At 36.3% G+C, this 19186-nt stretch overlaps 1 protein-coding gene across 5 annotated transcripts in view; it reads left to right on the top strand.

Moving 5' to 3' along the window:
* The first annotated feature begins 100 nt into the window (after positions 1-100).
* The window catches only part of LOC127846496 (uncharacterized), a 58220-nt gene continuing 39134 nt past the window's right edge, over positions 101-19186 (top strand). Inside the window, exons 1-3 of one of the 5 annotated variants that reach the window (XM_052377785.1) lie at positions 101-242; positions 8684-9953; positions 17872-17943. In XM_052377785.1, the coding sequence (XP_052233745.1) occupies positions 8906-9953; positions 17872-17915 (1092 nt within the window). In that variant the 5' untranslated portion in view covers positions 101-242; positions 8684-8905 and the 3' untranslated portion in view covers positions 17916-17943. Of the gene's footprint in view, positions 243-8683; positions 9954-17871; positions 17956-19186 lie in introns of all 5 variants that reach the window. The other 4 variants (XM_052377783.1, XM_052377787.1, XM_052377786.1 and 1 more) reach the window with 4 other exon arrangements.

Genomic DNA, 19186 nt, shown 5'->3' with positions numbered 1-19186 from the left:
GTTTTGACCGAAACGACCAAGACCGTTTTGTCTTGACCAATTTTTGGGACCGGTGCGCAGGTAAGTTGTTCCTATACATCACCAATCTCCACGCAGAGTTGTCGTTCCTTGCTCTCACATACAATGTAATGTTACCGTCGTGCAGGAGATTGATACATCACTTCATGATTACTTCCCATATATGGGCATTTGAGCTTGTGACGGCCGTGCACCATCCGCAAACAGACATGAAGCTGTCTTATGTGCGTTCGTTTTTTTTTAAATATAAAGACATATTATTAAAGTGCAATCATTTGAAAATAATTCTGCTTCGTATCATTATCAATTTCACCTGGCACAGGTATTGGACGTGTGGCCAAGTCATAGGCAGCAGTATCATAAATTTGCCCCCCCCCCCGGACCCTACCCCCCCCCCCCCGAGTTTACCCCAGTACCCCAGGGGTTCCAGATTGTTAAATGTACACCTATTGTGTATGGTTTTACTTTCTAACAACGAATATATAAAAAAAAAAGCCACTATTGTCCTATGGAACTCTCTACCAGCCAATATTGTACAGGCACCTACCCTGGACCAGTTTAGGCTGGGGGTGACCAAACTAGACCACAGTTTCTAAGCAGGCTGGCTGTTTTTAACCCTTTACCTGTATATTTCTTCTTTTAACTAACACTATCACCTTTGTTTCTATGTCTCACAAATACATTATGTATTACTTTTTATCTCCTATACACTTCTTCCTTAATTTCCTAGCACTGACACACGCCTGCTTGTAATGCTAATTGTTGGCGACTAACAGTATATATAGATAGATACATAGTTTCAAAAAAATAACCCTCTAATAGGTATTATATATACACAAGGTATGAAACGCACTATATGCCTATTGCTGAAACCCCTGGGGTAAGCTCGGGGGGGGGGGGGATGTTTTTAAGTGCATATTCAGGGTTTTTTCTAGCCATTTTGGGAAATGGAGTCTGGTCAAATTTGGATTTTTTTTTAATCAATAAAAGTGGCAAATTTGGGAATTATTTAACGCCAAAAAGGACTTAATTAAAGTTATACATGTATAATTTGTAGGATGTTAAAAAAGTAAAGTTGAGATCTAAAGTAAAGAAATCATTATTAAGTCATAAGAGACTTCTATCTGAAAAAAAATATAATTATTTTTGACGATGCTGGAACAGCATCGTCCAAGGTATGATAACCATCAAAAAAAAATTCACAATGGCGACCATGTAAAAGACCGAGCCAGTCCGATTGAGATAACTCGATTTTTCAGTTACTTCCCTTTTGCATTCGCCACTGCGTAGGAGATTGCTTGTCATTGATAACATACTCCTAGTAGAGTTGTCGTTCGTGTTTCAAAATTCCACAATGGCCGCTCCCATTAGAGTCTCGATTCAAAACTTTCTTACTGCATAAATCGGCTTGTTTCGCTATTTAGAAGCTGTCATTTAGGATATATGAATTATTTATTCACTAAATCTCCGCTTATGACAACAATAGTTGGAATTCGAAGGATATATACTTGATGTGAATGAAGGACTTTCTGGATCTTAACAGCTTGACACGGCAAAACTGGCATACTGGTATTTTTAGTTATCAATATAAGTCACTTTGTGCTTTATAAATTGTATTCGAGCATTTTGCAACTTATTGAATGACTATGATACCCGATATCAACATTTCATCGGGGATTTGCAGATCACCAAGCTGTCCTGAAATTCAACATTGATTTCAAACTCTACTGGTTTGTACTCTTTCTTAGTGTTAGTACTTTTTATCATTTTAAAGTTAAATGAAATGTGTCACAGTAAAAGAGACATTAAGGCGATTGTGGCCAGTTTGGATCTAGATCAGCCTGCAGTCGCTTGAAAGCTGTTTGCTTAAAAGCGTTTTTCTGACAATAACAAATAATTTAATTGGATACTGATTTGACTGCGCTTTTCCTGTGACCTGGCTCAAATAATAGAATTGTCATTAATCAAATTATTTATTTCGAACATTAATCAATTGTTTTTCTTGTCCCTCGGGATCAATGACTCCAGCACTTTCCTGTTGAGAATTGAATACTGCTAAAGGCGATGCTAGGGGGCGTGAGAGATGTTGCACCTTCCAGTATTGCTTGATTGTTCATTGTCGGCTCGGGTACTACGTACATGTACCCCGTGTACTCTTAAGTATACTTACATGTATCCCGGGTACGGTAAATATACTAAATTGTACCCGGGAAATTTAACCCTAAATCAGTCGTTGTCGACTATTTTTTTGTAATAATTATATATACATGTACACATTTATTTCAATTTTCTGTAGAATGGCCTCTATATTATCGGAACACATACTCAAAAAGCATGTTGATGCAGTGTTTTTTTAAGAGAAGTGTGTTTAAGATAATCGGTTGCGCGTTTTACGACATCGGATTTTGGGCGCGAATACAACTCGGGTACAGTCTAATATGGACAGAGTACAATTACGCTTATTTACCGTACCTGGTGTACATGTAAGTATACTTAGAGTACCCAGGGTACATGTAAGTATACTTAAGAGTACCCGGGGTACATGTAAGTAGTACCAGAGCCGACAAAGACCAATCAAGCTCCATTATCCCTCATGAACCGACTCAAAAAACCGAGTCGGCAATATTTGACTTAATTTTTGGTTTGGTTGCTCTCGAGTGTTTGAAAATTTCAGAATCTTCCTAAAAGCCCTACGGGTTTGATCCCCAGAAGCGACATTGAAAACTAGCATACTTTGTTATCTAAAAGGCTGCTAAACCTGATATACAATGATAATGTGAATTTTCTCTCACATGATGTTCATCAGTCATATTATATAAAAACTTACAGCAGTAGTAAACAACTGGACAATAATTAATGAACGCATCTTTCATTTGTCTTTGACACTTTGATTTTGACATGGCCTAGATTTAAATATGTGACTGGACTTTACCAGCACTCTTGTAACAGAGCTAAAGTTTAAATGTACCATTGAAGATCACCTAAATCCAGATTTGCTATTATAGACGTGTGGAAAGTTTTAAGGGTGTGACAAGTAAGCAAAAATTGGTCATTACCCAGAGGCCACAACTGATCTATGACTGTATTAAAACAAGAAAAATCAGTGCCTCATGATTTAGATTTCCTTAGATAGTTCAATAAAAACTAATTTCATAAGCCTGGTAACAGCTAGCTTAATGGTAATGCTACCAATGTGTCACACCAGGGCCTTGAATTTGAAATCTGGGACATGCATGGTCATTTCTTCATGAAATCAGGACACAAAATTGTATTTTAAGTCCTTAATTGACCTGGCTATAGTTCTCAGATTATTATAAGCTCAATCAGTATATTTATATCATTATTTATGCTTTGTGTATTGTAAACATATACACAATCATGCAGTTACATGATAGCAATAAATAATATCAAAGCTACCCATACTATAAAGGTCATTGACAAAGCCTATGGTCAAAATGTGAACACATTGAGTGTAATCGCTCTCTCGTGCCAGCAAAAAAAAAACGTTGACAGGTTGTCATTTTTGACAGTTCTACTTTCACTTTCATTTTGTGATATCAAACTATTAACAATTATGTGGCTGAGAAAAATATCGCCATTGCTTTTTATGCCCCCGGTAGGGTGGCCTATATCAGTTGAACTGTCAGTCAGTCAGTCAGTGTGTTAGTCTGTCCGTCCGTCCGAAGACTTTAATGGCCATAACTTTTTTAATATTGAACATAGCAACTTGATATTTGGCATACATGTGCATCTCATGGAGCTGCACATTTTCAGTTGTGAAAGGTGAAGGTCATCCTTCAAGGTCAAATGTCAAATAAAGCGTCTGTCTGTTTGTCCGTAAACTTTAACATTGGCCATAACTTTTTCAATATTGGCGTGCATGCGTATCTCATAGAGCTGCACATATTGATTGGTGAAAGGTCAAGGTCATCCTTCAAGGTCAAGGTCAAATTTTGCAATATTGAAGATAGCAACTCCATATTCGGCATGCATGTGTATGTCATGGAGCTGCACATTTTGAGTGGTGAAAGGTCAAGGTCATCTTTCAAGGTCTAAGGTAAAATATATGGCTTCAAAGCTGCGCAGCAGGGGGCATTGTGTTTCACAAACACAGCTCTTGTTTAATATATTTTCTGCACATTTCTTAAAAAAACTTACATCAATACACGATTTTCTTCGTTAATTCAATCATTCCTGACAGACTTGTGTAAATATTTCGCTTAAATTTTGACACGTGTAGGTAGGACCGCATTACCGCTTCCGCAATGTGTATTCATACTATTGCCGTCGAGGAACTTATCTGATGTTTGACGGAAAGGGCCGAAAATGTGAGAGTGTGGGTCAAGTTCCCCACAGGTACTACTTTCCCGTTCCCCCAATTTTTTTTCCGTACCTAAAATTTTTCGTACACAATTTTTTTTTCATCCCCAATTTTTTGTTCGTACCCAATTTTTTTTAGGTCCCAATTTTTTTGTTCCAAAATATTTTTTCGTACCCAAATTTGTTTTCATACCCAAATTTTTTTCGCACCATTTTTTTTTCGTACCAACATACACAATTGTGGTGATTGTGGTGATGTAGATAAACTTAACTTGATGCTTTTATATCCATCCTCTCAAAAGCATCGTCACACCAGTACTGTCAGTACTTTGATTTTTAATTTGGGGGGATTGGGAAGCAGCCGAAAATCGGCGGTAATTTTGAGGAAAAAAAATCACTGCATACATCATGGTTGCAATGATAAGGTCATGACCTTTTAAAACAAACACAAACAAACCATATTCTGATTTAAAATTAAGAAGATGGAATAAGCTATAATGTTTTCAGTATCAGAATAAGTTAACAACACAAGGACTAGACATGTTGTGAAGAAATTGGTATGATTGGTAGTAAACATTAATGAGATCAGATTAAGAAGTGAGACTTACACAAATGTATTCCAGTTATTCAGACATAGACACGCTTAGGAAACATAGAAATGCCTCAAAATCATACAGACCCAACAGAAGTAATGTTCAGAATACTTTGCTTTTTATCGATTACAGGCATTCATGTCGCGTGGTCACTCAAAAATTAAGAAAGAGTTGTCATTCATTTGGCTTTTGGAAGCTAAATTTTGAAGGGAATTCTGTAGGGTCAAACTTTTCTTGGTATTAGCTTTCCAGCAAAAGTTGCATTTTTAGAATTTCGGGAACTACAACAGGGAGTGAATTTAACCATCGGTTGAAGAAATTCTGGACACTGTTGGAGGTAGCCATCTTTTTACGGGTACATGTTACATTCGATCTTAACTTAAGTTCACTTGTTGATTGGTCGTTATTCCTAAATTTGAACAGTGCTCACACATTTTGTCACATGATTCAGACATAGTTAGCTAGTAATTTATTATTTTTCAAACAGTACCGCTTTTAAAACCGAAAGTACGATTTCTATATGTATATGTCCATTTTGACAAACGCAATTATTTTTAAGTTTTTAATCGCATAAAAGACGGATTTCTACCTTGTAACCACCAGATATATTCTACATGTAACTGGCATAGATAAAATTAAATCTATAACATACATGTAGTTAGCAAGTAATTTATTATTTTTCAAACAGTACCGCATTTAAAACCAAAAGAAGAATTTCTAGACATTAACATCCATTTTGACAAATTTTTGTGTGTGTGTCGTCCGTCGTGCGCCGTCAACATTTGCCTTGTTAACTCTCTAGAGGCCACATTTATTGTCCAATCGTCATGAAATTTGGTCAGAAGATTGTTCTCATTGATATCTTGGATGAGTTCGAAAATGGTTACGTTTGCTTGAAAAACATGGCTGCCAAGGGGCGGGGGCATTTTCCTTATATGGCTATATATTGCTATAGTAAAATCTTGTTAACACTCTAGAGGCAACATTTATTGTCTGGTCTTCATGAAACTTGGTCAGAAGATTCATCCCAATAATATCTTGGAGGATTCGGAAAATGATGCCGCTTGGTTAAAAAACATGGCCGCCAGGGGGCGGGCATTTTTCCTTATATGGCTATTGTAAAACCTTGTTAACACTCTATAGAGGCCACGGTCAGAAGATTCATCCCAATAATATCTTGTACGAGTTCAAAAATGATGCCGTTGGAACATGGCCACCATGGGGCGGGGCATTTTTCCTTATATGTCTATAGTAAAATCTTGTTAACACTCTAGAGGTCACATTTATTTTCCGATCGTCATGAAACTTGGTCAGAAGATTTGTCCCAATTTAATCTTGGATGAGTTCGAAAATGGTTTTGGTTGCTTTAAAAACATGGCCACCAGGGGCGGGGCATTTTTCCTGATATGGCTAAATATGGCTTTAGTAAAAGCTTGTTAACACTCTAGAGGCCACATTTATTGTCCAATCTTTATGAAATTTGGTCAGAAGATTGCATGGTCTCAATGATATCTTGGATGAGTTCAAAAATAATTATGTTTGCTTGAAAAACATGGCTTCCAACGGGCAGGGCATTTTTCTTATACGGCTATAGTAAAATCTTGTTAACACTCTAGAGGCCACATTTACTGTCCGATCTTCATAAAACTTGGTCAGAAGTTTTGTCCCAATAATATCTTGTTATCTCAGGTGAGCTACTTTGGGCCTTTCAGGCCCTCTTGTTTTCCTATAGGGCAAGCTGGTACTGGTTCTTTTCCTGATTAAAAGACCTTTAATGAAGTGGTTTTGCATTATATGTATATAGATTTTGTGTCAGGTTATTTCATGATCGTGTACAATTTTTAAAAGAAAAGATATTAATTAAGTTCATATTTAAAAATATGTTCTTTTATTAAAAGCCCATAAACCCTCAAAATAAACCAATATTTCGTACAATATATGGAAAAATAAGTAAACACAAAAAATCAATGTTCTTTATAGCAATAGCCAAAATTTCAATGCTAGATGTGGTCTGGTGAAATAGATTAAACAAAATACAAAATGTTCTTTTTGTTTTTTGCAAGACAATATATTCAACACCTGTTCATTTATCAAGTTAGTGTTGGTGTGTCCTATTAATAGATATAGTTGCGTAAAATTAAAATAGAATATATTGTGCAACAAAATAACTAGAAATGGCGCGGCAGAGGCCGACGCGTATCCCCACGCCGAATGTTTGACCTAGGTGTGCCCCAGGGTTGGTAATGGGGCCATGCATAGCTGAGATTGACCGTATTGTCATAAGAGAAGTTCATCATCAATTAGAAGTGAATTGGTGTAGAAATGAAGAAGTTATAGTAAAAGGCAATTTTGGGTGGGTGTGACATATGTGGGCAGGGCGCCCCAGGGTTGGTAATTGTGCCATGCATAGTTGAGATTGACCGTATTGTCATAAGAGAAGTTCAGTATCAATTTGAAGTGAATCGGTGTAGAAATGAAGAAATTATAGTAAAAGGCAAATTTGGGCGGGTGTGGTCTATGTGGGCGGGGCCCCAGGGTTGGTAATGGGGCCATGCATAGTTGAGATTGACCGTATTGTCATAAGAGAGGTTCAGTATCAATTTGAAGTGAATCGGTGTAGAAATGAAGAAATTATAGTAAAAGGCAATTTTGGGTGGGTGTGGTCTATGTGGGCGGGGCGCCCCAGGGTTGGTAATGGGGCCATGCATAGTTGAGATTGACTGTATTGTCATAAGAGAAGTTCAATATCAATTTGAAGTGAATCGGTGTAGAAATGAAGAAATTATAGTAAAGGCAATTTTGGGTGGGTGTGGTCTATGTGGGCGGGGCCCCAGGGTTGGTTATGGGGCCATGCATAGTTGAGATTGACCCTAATGTCATAAGAGAAGTTCAGTATCAATTTGAAGTGAATCCGTGTAGAAATGAAAAAATTATAGTAAATGGAATTTTTTGGTGGGTGTGGCCTATGTGGGCGGGCGCCCCAGGGTTGGGATTGGGGCCATGCATAGTTGAGATTGACCCTAATGTCATAACAAAAGTTCAGTATCAATTTGAAGTGAATCCGTGTAGAAATGAAAAAATTATAGTAAATGGAAATTTTTGGTGGGTGTGGCCTATGTGGGCGGGGCGCCCCAGGGTTGGGAATGGGGCCATGCATGGTTGAGATTGACCGTATTGTCATAAGAGAGGTCCAGTATCAATTTGAAGTGAATCGGTGTAGAAATAAAGAAGTAAATGTAAAATAACCTAAAAAAATGAGTGATAATTTCTGACGCAGCCCCACCCCAACCGCTATAACTTTTGACCCAGGGGTCAGATCAAAATTCCAAATAGTGCAGGGTCGCACATATGCTCATAGCTACCATGTGTAAGTTTCAAGGTTCTAGTGCTTTTAGTGTAGGAGGAGATAGTGGCCAGGACGGACGGACAGACAGACAGACGGACGGACGGCGGAGATAACCACAATATCCCCACCTTTTTTTCAAAAAGCGTGGGGATAATAAAAAACGAGCATTTTGTATCTCATTAAAGCTAAGCCACCATACCACATCTAGCGTTTGATTTTTGGCTATTTCTACAGGTATCAGGTAACACTGAATTTTTTATGGGTTAACTTTATTTTACAAATAAATTTGTGAAATGTTCATTGAATTTGATTTTTTGTGTTACTTTAATGGAAATCTGATTTATTTTTCATTTAGGTCAATGAAGAAATTATTGTGTCATTTATCTTTTCATATTCCGCCCTCCAGTCCAGCAACTGAACCCACAGTGGGAAAGTGTTTCTCTTGGACAGGTTATGACAACAACCAATCATTTACCTACCGTAGTTCAAGAAGTGGTTCTTTATTTCTGAATATGTTTGTTACGAATCCTGCTGACCAGTGTTCGTTCAATGCATTTGCGCCTGAAAAAATGAATGCTGCATGACATGTCAAATGTGGAAACAATTTCACTCCACCATTTGAGTCAGTATGATGTTTCAAAGGAAGCTGATGAAAAATGGTGTCATTTTGAATCCCAAGGTAATGGATGTTAAACCGGTTCTGTCCTCACCAGACACAGACATTTTGCATGGCCATGTACAGCATGGGCATATTTATATCCCCAGTTCAAGGGGTTTGCCATCCATTGTATCCACTTCAGTTCCTTCAGTGGATAGCCAGCCTTCCAACCCTGGCCAGGATGCAAATATTTTTTTGCTAAGTCTTTCACCTCAGAGTTCACAGCCTAAATACTACCAGCAGCAGCAGCCACAACTGGTAACCACAGTAACGACCCCGCAATATGTGTTTGATGAAATACTGGATGTTGGTGATCAAATCCGTGAGGAACACAAGTTACAACGTAGCCAGTTTGGTTCTCAAGCAGTTTTGTTAGATTTTGAATGTGAGCAGTCTATGCCAAGTGTACCACATTCTGCACTTGATCCTGTAGTTACTTTGGCTTTTGAAAATGAAGCAAATGCTGTGAGCACTTGCCAGGTTCAGGTTTTATCTATGAGTGTTAATCCGTCCTTATATATAGCTAGCAGTTTTGTGACAGCTGCCAGGTCTAAATCTATTGATGCAAGGGATTATGGTGATAAATCATGTAAAAAGGATGTTCCAACAAATCAGTCTATTGGTTTGGCAAGAGATATAACAGACAGGATGGACAAAAAAATTGCAATTTTACCAGTGAATGATCGGATTGATCCACAGATGCCAATGCATTTAATCAGCTGTGATTTAAAGTCAAATATATGGCAAGACGTATCTGAAAGTCATAACAATGAAATGCCTTTGGCAATGAGTTCTACAATTATTGTTGAAATGTCAGAAGTTGATGCGACATCGGAGGTAGTGAATTCCAATCTGGTAGAAGAGTCTGTTGAATACTTTTCTGATGACTATGAAGAGATTTTCATTGAAAGAGACAAAAGGAAAAGCAAGAGCTATCATTCATCTCTTCCGGCACCAAAGAGGGTTTGTGGTGAAGCTTCGTCCGGAGTCGTAGGCAATCCCAGAGGTACTTCATCAGGTATTGTAATTTATGAAAGTTTAAAAAGCCGTACAGGGATTTCAATTAAAGCAAATTCCTGCTCTTTGATGATTTGATGCATTTTAAATTTTCTCTCTTTTGACACCTTCAAATTGTTTGAGGGATTAATATTACAAATATTTTATTTTTTATCATTATTTATTTAAAAAAAATTCAAAGTAAAATAGTAGTATCTCTGTCAAATTTACACTTAAAACATTAATTTTGCAGAACATTTTGAAAATTTAGAAAGAAAATAACTATGACTTTATATTTTGACCCCTATGCAATTTATTTGACCCCTTCAAATTTCAAGCAAAGGGTTATTTGACTCCTGGTTGTCAATATAGATCTATTGAAATCCCTGGCTGATGTATAGTATGTGTATTATTGCATGTTAACTATATATTGTAACATAATGGTTAAAAATGGGGCATTATGTGGTTGATTTCAACCTTGTTTAAGTGTACCAATTATGGAAACATGTCAGTCACAGTATTATTTTTATACACCGGGACGTATTATAGTTCCACCCTTGGCGGGCGGGCGTCGTCGTCCACATCAGTGTCCGCTCTCTAATTCAAATAGTTTTCATCCGATCTTCACCAAACCTAGTCAGAAGTTGTATCTAGACAATATCTAGGTCAAGTTCGAATATGGATCATGTCCGGTCAAAAACTAGGTCACGCCCGGGTGTACTTTTTCCAGGGTTTTCCATGGAAATCCATGGAAAATATGAGGCTGGAGTATTCGGACTAAGTTTCCAGCCTTTTCCAGCGTCAATATTTAAAAAAAAGGGTGGAAAATTGTCCATGGTATGTGGAAATAGCCTGGAATAGTTTCCATGGTTTTCCAGGCTCCCTGGAATAATTACCATGGAACAATTTCCAGGGTTTTCCAGCCAGCATGGAATAAATACCGTCCGAATACTCCATGTAATCTTGAAAACCATGGAAAACCATGGATTTATTTCCAGGGTTTTCCAGATTACATGGAGTATTCGGACGGTATTTTTTCCTTGCTGGCTGGAAAACCCTGGAAAATGTTCCAGGGTTTTTCCATGTTTAATATTCCATGGATGCCTGGTATAACATGGAAAATTGTCCAGCGTTTACCATGGTCACTGAATAGAAAAAGAAATTTCTAGTCTAAAAACAATATTCATGTATTAAATGAATACAATACTCACAGCTTAAGTAAATCATAATTTAAGGTTAGATTAAAAAAAAACAAAAAATCAACATACATGTAATGCCTTAGTTTCTTCGATGTATTATTTTGTTCACAATTCATCAAAATATAACATCAGATTACAAATTGTGTTACATTTATTTAACAAATTATTCAGATCAAACAAGTGTTGTTTAATACATGCTTACAAAGCCTCTAGGTCCATTATCATAAATCAGGCCCTTACATAACAGAACAGGCGCTACTTTAAAAGTTAAAAAGTATAATGCAACCTTCACAACATGTATTCGAAGTAACAAAATACAAGCAAGTCAAGTAATATACAGTAACAATTCACGAACCCTGTACAAACGATATACAAGAAACAAAATGAAAAATTTAAGTTATTTTAGCTGCTTCATGTATGTCACAATATATGTAGCTGCCCATGAGCACAAGGATACTATTTTTATGTCCCCCACTATAGTAGTGGGGGACATATTGTTTTTGCCCTGTCTGTTGGTTGGTCTGTTGGTTGGTTGGTCTGTTGGTTGGTTGGTTGGTTTGCGCCAACTTTAACATTTTGCAATAACTTTTGCTATATTGAATATAGCAACTTGATATTTGGCATGCATGTGTATCTCATGGAGCTGCACATTTTGAGTGGTGAAAGATCAAGGTCAAGGTCATCCTTCAAGGTCAGAGGTCAAATATATGTGGCCAAAATCGCTCATTTTATGAATACTTTTGCAATATTGAAGATAGCAACTTGATATTTGGCATGCATGTGTATCTCATGGAGCTGCACATTTTGAGTGGTGAAAGGTCAAGGTCATCCTTCAAGGGCAGAGGTCAAATAAATGTGGCCCAAATCGCTTATTTTATGAATACTTTTGCAATATTGGAAATAGCAACTTGATATTTGGCATGCATGTGTAACTTATGGAGCTGCACATTTTGAGTGGTGAAAGGTCAAGGTCAAGGTCATCCTTCAAGGTCAGAGGTCAAATATATGTTGCCCAAATCGCTTATTTTATGAAAACTTTTGCAATATTGAAGATAGCAACATGATATTTGGCATGCATGTGTAACTTATGGAGCTGCACATTTTGAGCGGTGAAAGGTCAAGGTCAAGGTCATCCTTCTAGGTCAAATATATGGTCAAAATTGCTCATGTAATGTAACTTCTGAAATATTGAAGCTAGCAATTTTTTATTTGACATGCATGTGTAACTCATGGAGCTGCACATTTTGAGTGGTGAAGGGTCAAGGCCATCCTTCAAGGTCAAATGTCATATAGGGGGACATTGTGTTTCACAAACACATCTTGTTCTCAGCTACTTTCACTTTAATGCAATTTAGGTGCTTAATTTCATTAAAATACTTTTATATAATTTTATTGTTCAAAGAAATTCAGAACATAATGCATGTACATGTATTACTTTTCAAGTGACAATTTAACATATAGTTGCAAGTCTAAAACTTGTGTAGGCAGCTTAGTAAATTATAAGTACCTAGGTGGGATAAAATTACAGTTTTAAAAAACTTTTTTGTTAATTAGCTGGGGTTCAGTAGGTCGTGGATCTTTTATAGAACTTGCACTGCTGTTATACTGTACGGCTCCTGCATGATCTCTGAAAGAAAAACAAAGCAAACAATATTACAAGAAAGTCATAAGTTTTTTACATTCATCTGTAAAAGTAAATGTGCAGCAATCATATGATTGAATATCTATACTTCAATGCTCATTCATATTTTAATCTATTTTAGATATTTCATATCACTGCTCAATTCGGTACATCTGGCTTTTTTGTATTTGAGCGAACATTTACGATCCTAAGTAGTTAGCAATTATTTCTTTTTCATTTACTGAAATTTATTCTCTTAAAGTTTGCAAGCGGGCTTTAATCTACTTGCAAACAGGCAACCACACAGGAAAACTGAGACTTTCAAGTGAATAAATTGGTGATTTAACTTATATTTTTATATGACTCTCTTTTATTTTGAAATTTATATTGTTGTTTTCTTAAATGCCCCAAAACGGGGTACACTAGCATGTATCTGGAAACTCAAACATATATAGGAATTTTATATTCAGATATTGCTATATGAAAGTTATGCTAATTTGCTAATTCATATAAAAATAACCTGTAATTGAAACTAGACCAAAATATTGGATACCAAAAAGACAAAATACTTTCAGGTGGTTAACACTAAATAACTTATATGAGCCCGGGGCATAACAATATTTACCATGAATTTGTGGCCATGTTAGTCCTCTTGGTAAATGCGCCTAAAGAGCCGCTTTGCTGTCTTGGGTTATTTCCCTGCCAAACTCTGCAGTATCTTCCATCAACTGGTCAGCTACAGTTAAAGCACACAATGAAAATGTATATAGAAAATAATTCAAGTATTGTTTTAAATATTTAGTAAAATGGTCTTTAAATAATAACTTACAATGAAGTTAATACATCACAAAGCATAGCATAACAAAATTTGTTGGTATGATTACTACAAATGTATTATTGCTATAATTAGAATGATGTGTAATTCTATTGGTATGAAAATGCACAGTTAAACCTAAAAAACAATGCTATTGGTTTAATTAATTTATTTATAAACATTAACAGCATTAATGAGCATTTAGTTCTCATTATGCACAGCTTAATTAACTCCCTTAGCCTCAGTTCCCTAGCCATGCATTATAAACTTCCAATACTACATTCAAGCTTATTAATATCTCCACATAGGACTTCCTTTATCAAGCTGCAAACTGCACTTAGTGAAAATGTGTGTGACAGCTGCTTTTAAACTTCTATATTTGCCATACTTTTACCTAAAATGTCACATAAAAAAGGTCTACAATGATGACATAAGAAGAATAAATTTAAAGGAATATTTAGAAATAATGAAAAGCACAAACCTTCAGCTGTTGTTCTATTCCTAGACAGACTTCTGAAACACTTGTATGCATCACTTTTTAACAACGTTTCATGTCACTTTCCAAATAATATCCATACATTATTATTTTAAGAAATTCTTGTTAGTGGAAAAACTCATTAACTCTACTGTTTGTGAAATTACATTAACTTCATTTTAATAACAAGTTTAACTTGCATTTTTTCTACAATACGCCTACTCCAGAATTTCAATCTAACAGGTAAACTTTCTGTATTTGAACTCAGCCAATCAGAAAAGACTGTGATATTTTATAACCAATAGATTAGCCGCAGACATATCTGACTCACACACAGGCTTTTCAGATAGTTTGTTAATTGCAAACCTGGACTGTAGTTAAATATTGAGTGTGTATACACCTTGAACAGGGTTAAGGAATCAAAACTTGTAGACATTGCTTTGAAAGTTACTACTATTACTTCTACTACTAGTACTACTACTTCTGCAAAACTACTACTACTATTACAACAGCCACAACAACAACAACAACAACTACTACTACTACTACTACTACTACTGCTACTACTACTACTACTACTGCTACTTCTACTTCTTCTACTACTACTACTTTTACTACTACTTCTACTACTACTACTACTACTATTACTACTACTGCTGCTACTACTGCTTCTACTACTACTACTGCTTCAACTACTACTACTGCTTCAACTACTACTACTGTTACTGCTACTGCTGCTGCTGCTGCTGCTACTACTCCTGCTGCTGCTGCTGCTACTACTGCTACTGCTGCTGCTGCTGCTACTACTACAACTCCTGCTGCAGCAACTACTACTACTACTGCTGCTGCTGCTGCTGCTGCTGCTGCTGCTGCTGTTACTACTACTACTACTACTACTACCACTACTACTACTACTACTACTACTACTACTACTACTACTACTACTACTACAACTACTACTACTACTACTAGTACTTCAACTACTACTGCTACTACTACTGCTACTGATGCTGCTACTGCTACTACTGCTGCTGCTGCTACTTCTACTACTACTACTACTACTACTACTTCTTCTACTACTACTGCTGCTGCTGCTAATGCTACTTCCTTAACTACTACTACTACTGCTGCTCCTAGTATTGTTATTATTATTTATACTACTATTGCTACCATTACTGCTACTATTCCTGTAAATGCTAAAACAACAACACAATAATAACTGCTACTACTGCTACTGTCACTTAAATTTGCACCAATAGTATAATTATCAGTAGTTTAACTGCTTGTACAACTTATACAACAACCACTTTTACTTCTACTCCTGCAATATATTCTACTGCCAGCACCAGCATTACTACTTCTACTACTACTACTATAACTACTACTATTTCTGCCCAAACTATGCACATTGTTTATGTTTTATTCATATGTTGTGTAAATTGTTGAACTCTGATTTACTTTGAAAAAATGTGTTGCATTTTTATAAGTTTTTTTCTCCTCTTATAAAGTCTAAGTTTTTTCCAGGGTCAGCTGACAATGTTAGAGTCTTTTCCATGCTTAAAAAATTCTATGTTCCACTTTCCATGCTATCTGGAAATATTTTCCATGGTTATCCAGCCTAAATCCAGCGTTTTCCATTCCTTTTCCATGCTTTTCCATCCAAGGCTGGAAAATGCTTGGAAAAAAAGTCCACGTTTCATGGACATTTCTAGAACAAAACCCTGGAAAACCCTGGAAACTGTTTCAAATTCCAGGGATTTCCATGGAATTCCATGTTATACCATGGATTTCCAGCCTAAGTTCCATGATTACCCTGGACAATGTACACCCGGGCGGTGTCAAGCATTTAGCATGGTGTCCAAAACGGGTGTATCTTGTGACAGTTTGGCACTCTTGTTTTATATTGTCAAAGCAGAGCCGATCATTATGAACTTTCTATGACTCCTGAAATTCTCTAGTGTTTTATGATTGAAGATTTGTGTTTGTTTGGTTTATTCAGAGAGCTTTCATCTTTAAAGGGACCGTCAACCACAAACGACAAAAAAAGAAAAGTTCTAAATTACTTTTTTTTTTCAATTATTAATTTATATTGACTAAAATATCACGACTTGTATATTACATTACTTGATAAATTTGTTAAGATTTCATATTTTCATATATTTGGTAATACAATTTTACTGGGTATGTCTACCAGGTAACTACCAGTTAACTATAAATAACGCAAGTAGATTGATCATCATCGTCACGTGGAATGCAAATTGTGCATGCCAAGAGAATTGTATATATTATATATATAAGATGATAAATCTACTTGCGTTATTTATAGTGTGTATATCATTATGTCACCTATTTTCGCGATTTACTTTCGATTTCACATCGCAAAATTTTATTACCGAATATACTGAAAATATAAACTTTTTTCCACGAAAATTCGTTCCTGTCCATTGATTTTTGGCGAAGTTATGGGTCTTGGTCATAGACATTTTCGGGAGTTTTTTTTACTCAAGGCTTTCAGATATTGAGCTGATTTTTGATATGTGACTTAAAGATAAAGTGTGAGTTTGTTACGGACTGTTGATTTTTGGTTTAGTCATGTGCCTTAGGCGGCTGCTGCCTTGTTTTCTCTATAATAGCTGCTGCGGGACTTCAAAGCTCAGTAAAGGGAATTGTGTTTCACAAATGCAGCTCTTGTTTATCTTTTAATATATGACTTTTGTGACTGGCCGATATTTTGTAGTCAGACTGTCTGCCGCATGAATGACCCAATGTCAATGCCAGCTCAATGTTGATTGGCCAAGCTAGAATGTGCCCTTTAAATAACAATATTGTCATTCAACATGACATAATATAATGAAAATAGGTTTTTGCTTATACTGTTTTCATTGCCAACACTTTTATTGAAACAAAAAGAAAACCATAAAATACCAGTCTTGTTTAAAATGGCAGATGTTTTCTAGATAAATTATAGATTATAGTATTTTGTCGCATTTCAGTTTTTTTTAAGTCAATATTTTCATAAATGGCACACAACTGGGCAAGCCCTGACAAATGTTCAAGGTCTTGATGAACATAAACTGACCTAAAACACAATTATGTATCCACTACAGATATTTATCTGAAACTTAACCCTTTCAGTGCTGGAACCGAATTTTGAAGGCCTTTGCAAACAGTTTGGATCCAGATTAGACGCCACGTTCTGTGGCGTCTCATCTGGATCCAAACTGTTTGCTATTCTGATAGTATTCTTTGAAAAAAATCGAAGAAAATGCTAATTTTAAAAATTCAGCAGATGACATTTTAGCAGACGACAAATTTCCCAGCAGGCAATGGGTTAACACAAGCCTTAGGGATCATCATACCGGTAATTGGCCGAAATTTAAATTAGTCAGTTGTTCTTGAAATAGTACAAAACAAAAATGTTCAAAACTTAAGTAGCACTTATTTGGGGGTTTTACCGCCATCATTTCTACTGCAAAACCACTTGAACCCATAAGGTGGATCCATTGTCTATAACTGGCATACTTACCTATTAACACAAAAAGAGCAAGTGAAACGGTACACTTGACTTCTTCCATTCATTTACCTGGTTTTTATATGGACATCCACATGTGCAAACATGTGGGATATGTCAACGAATTCAGATTAAATATAATTTGCATTGCATCAACAAATTCAGATTTAATCCAATATTTTTTTTGAGTATTCAATTAAAGGCGATTATCTACATGCAGGTATTCAAAAAATAAGAGTCACACAAACTTATTAATTTTGGCTAAAAAAGAGGGTGTGGGAGTTAATGGTAGTTTAATTTTGAATTATATGTTTCCGGAGAATTCTGCAGAAAGGACTATCCCCCTTTTTCTGAAACCAGCTAAGAGGAAATGGGACGAAAGTAGTGACATAGTGAGTGTAAAGGTATGTCAAAGTTACTCGTATTAAGTTTTTATCTCTACGCTACCACAGAGTGGGAGGCATTTAACATTGCACTTGATTGGCCATACACACGTGTGTCTGTCTTGGCTGAAGCTTGTCGTTTCAACTTCTCTTTTACATGTACTACTGGGTTGATCTTGCATAAAATTTCACAGTTGAATGACCTTATAATGTGTGATGATCATAAAGTGAGAAAATTTTGCTCCAACAATTTCGACAGAAATATGGCCCTTGATATGTTTTCCATTGAAGAATATATAGTTCCAATTTTTTATGCCCTCTTTCGAAGAAAAGAGGGTTTATAGTTTTCACACTGTCTGTCGGTCAGTCTGTCAGTCTGTCACACTTTTCGTGCCCGCTCTCTAATTCAAATAGTTTTCATCCAATCTTTACCAAACTTGGTCTGAAGTTGTATCAAGACAATATCTAGGCCAAATTCGAGTATGGGTCATGCCGGGTCAAAAACTAGGTCACAGGGTCACTTAGTGCATTTCAATAACTTCTTTCAAAGTGTTTATTGGGGGCATATGTCATCCTATGGACACAGCTCTTGTTGTTTTTTTAAGTCTTCTTTAACGGTTTAGCGATTTTGCCCAAACTTTCACTGCCCAATTAAACAGAATGATAAGATGATAGTTAAGAAATTTTTTTTTGCTTTGACCAGAATTTGCTGAATGATGGCCTTTTGTGTTGTTTTTTTTTTAGCTCACCTGATTGCTCAGGTGAGCTTTTGGGATCGGTCAATGTCCGTCGTCCATCCGTCCGTCTACTTATGGTTGTAAACACTCTAGAGGCCACATTTCTTTTGCAATCTTCATGAAACTTGATCAGAAGATTTGTCCCAATTGAATGATATTTCGATCAAGTTCGAAACTGGGTCATGCTGGGTCAAAAACTAGGTCACTAGGTTAAAAACAAGAAAAACCTTGAAAACACTAGAAGTCACATTTCATGCCCAATCTTCATGTAACTTTGTCAAAATCTTTGTCTTAATGACAATGTTGAGTCCGTTGAAAAACATGGCTGCCAGTTTGCGGGGCAGTTTTGCTTATTTGGCTATAGAGAAACCTTGTAAACACTCTAGATGTCACAATTTTTGCCCAATTACCATGAAACTTGTTCAAAACATTGGTTTTATTGATGTCTCGGACGAGTTCTTAAATGGTCCAGATTGGTGAAAAAATTGGCCACCAAGGGGTGGGGCAGTTTTCGC

The sequence above is a fragment of the Dreissena polymorpha genome, chromosome 9, assembly GCF_020536995.1.
Source record: "Dreissena polymorpha isolate Duluth1 chromosome 9, UMN_Dpol_1.0, whole genome shotgun sequence".
NCBI classification, from domain to species: Eukaryota; Metazoa; Mollusca; class Bivalvia; order Myida; family Dreissenidae; genus Dreissena; species Dreissena polymorpha.
The sequence above is the reverse complement of the archived record's forward strand: the minus strand, read 5'-3'. Positions and strand labels throughout refer to the sequence as shown.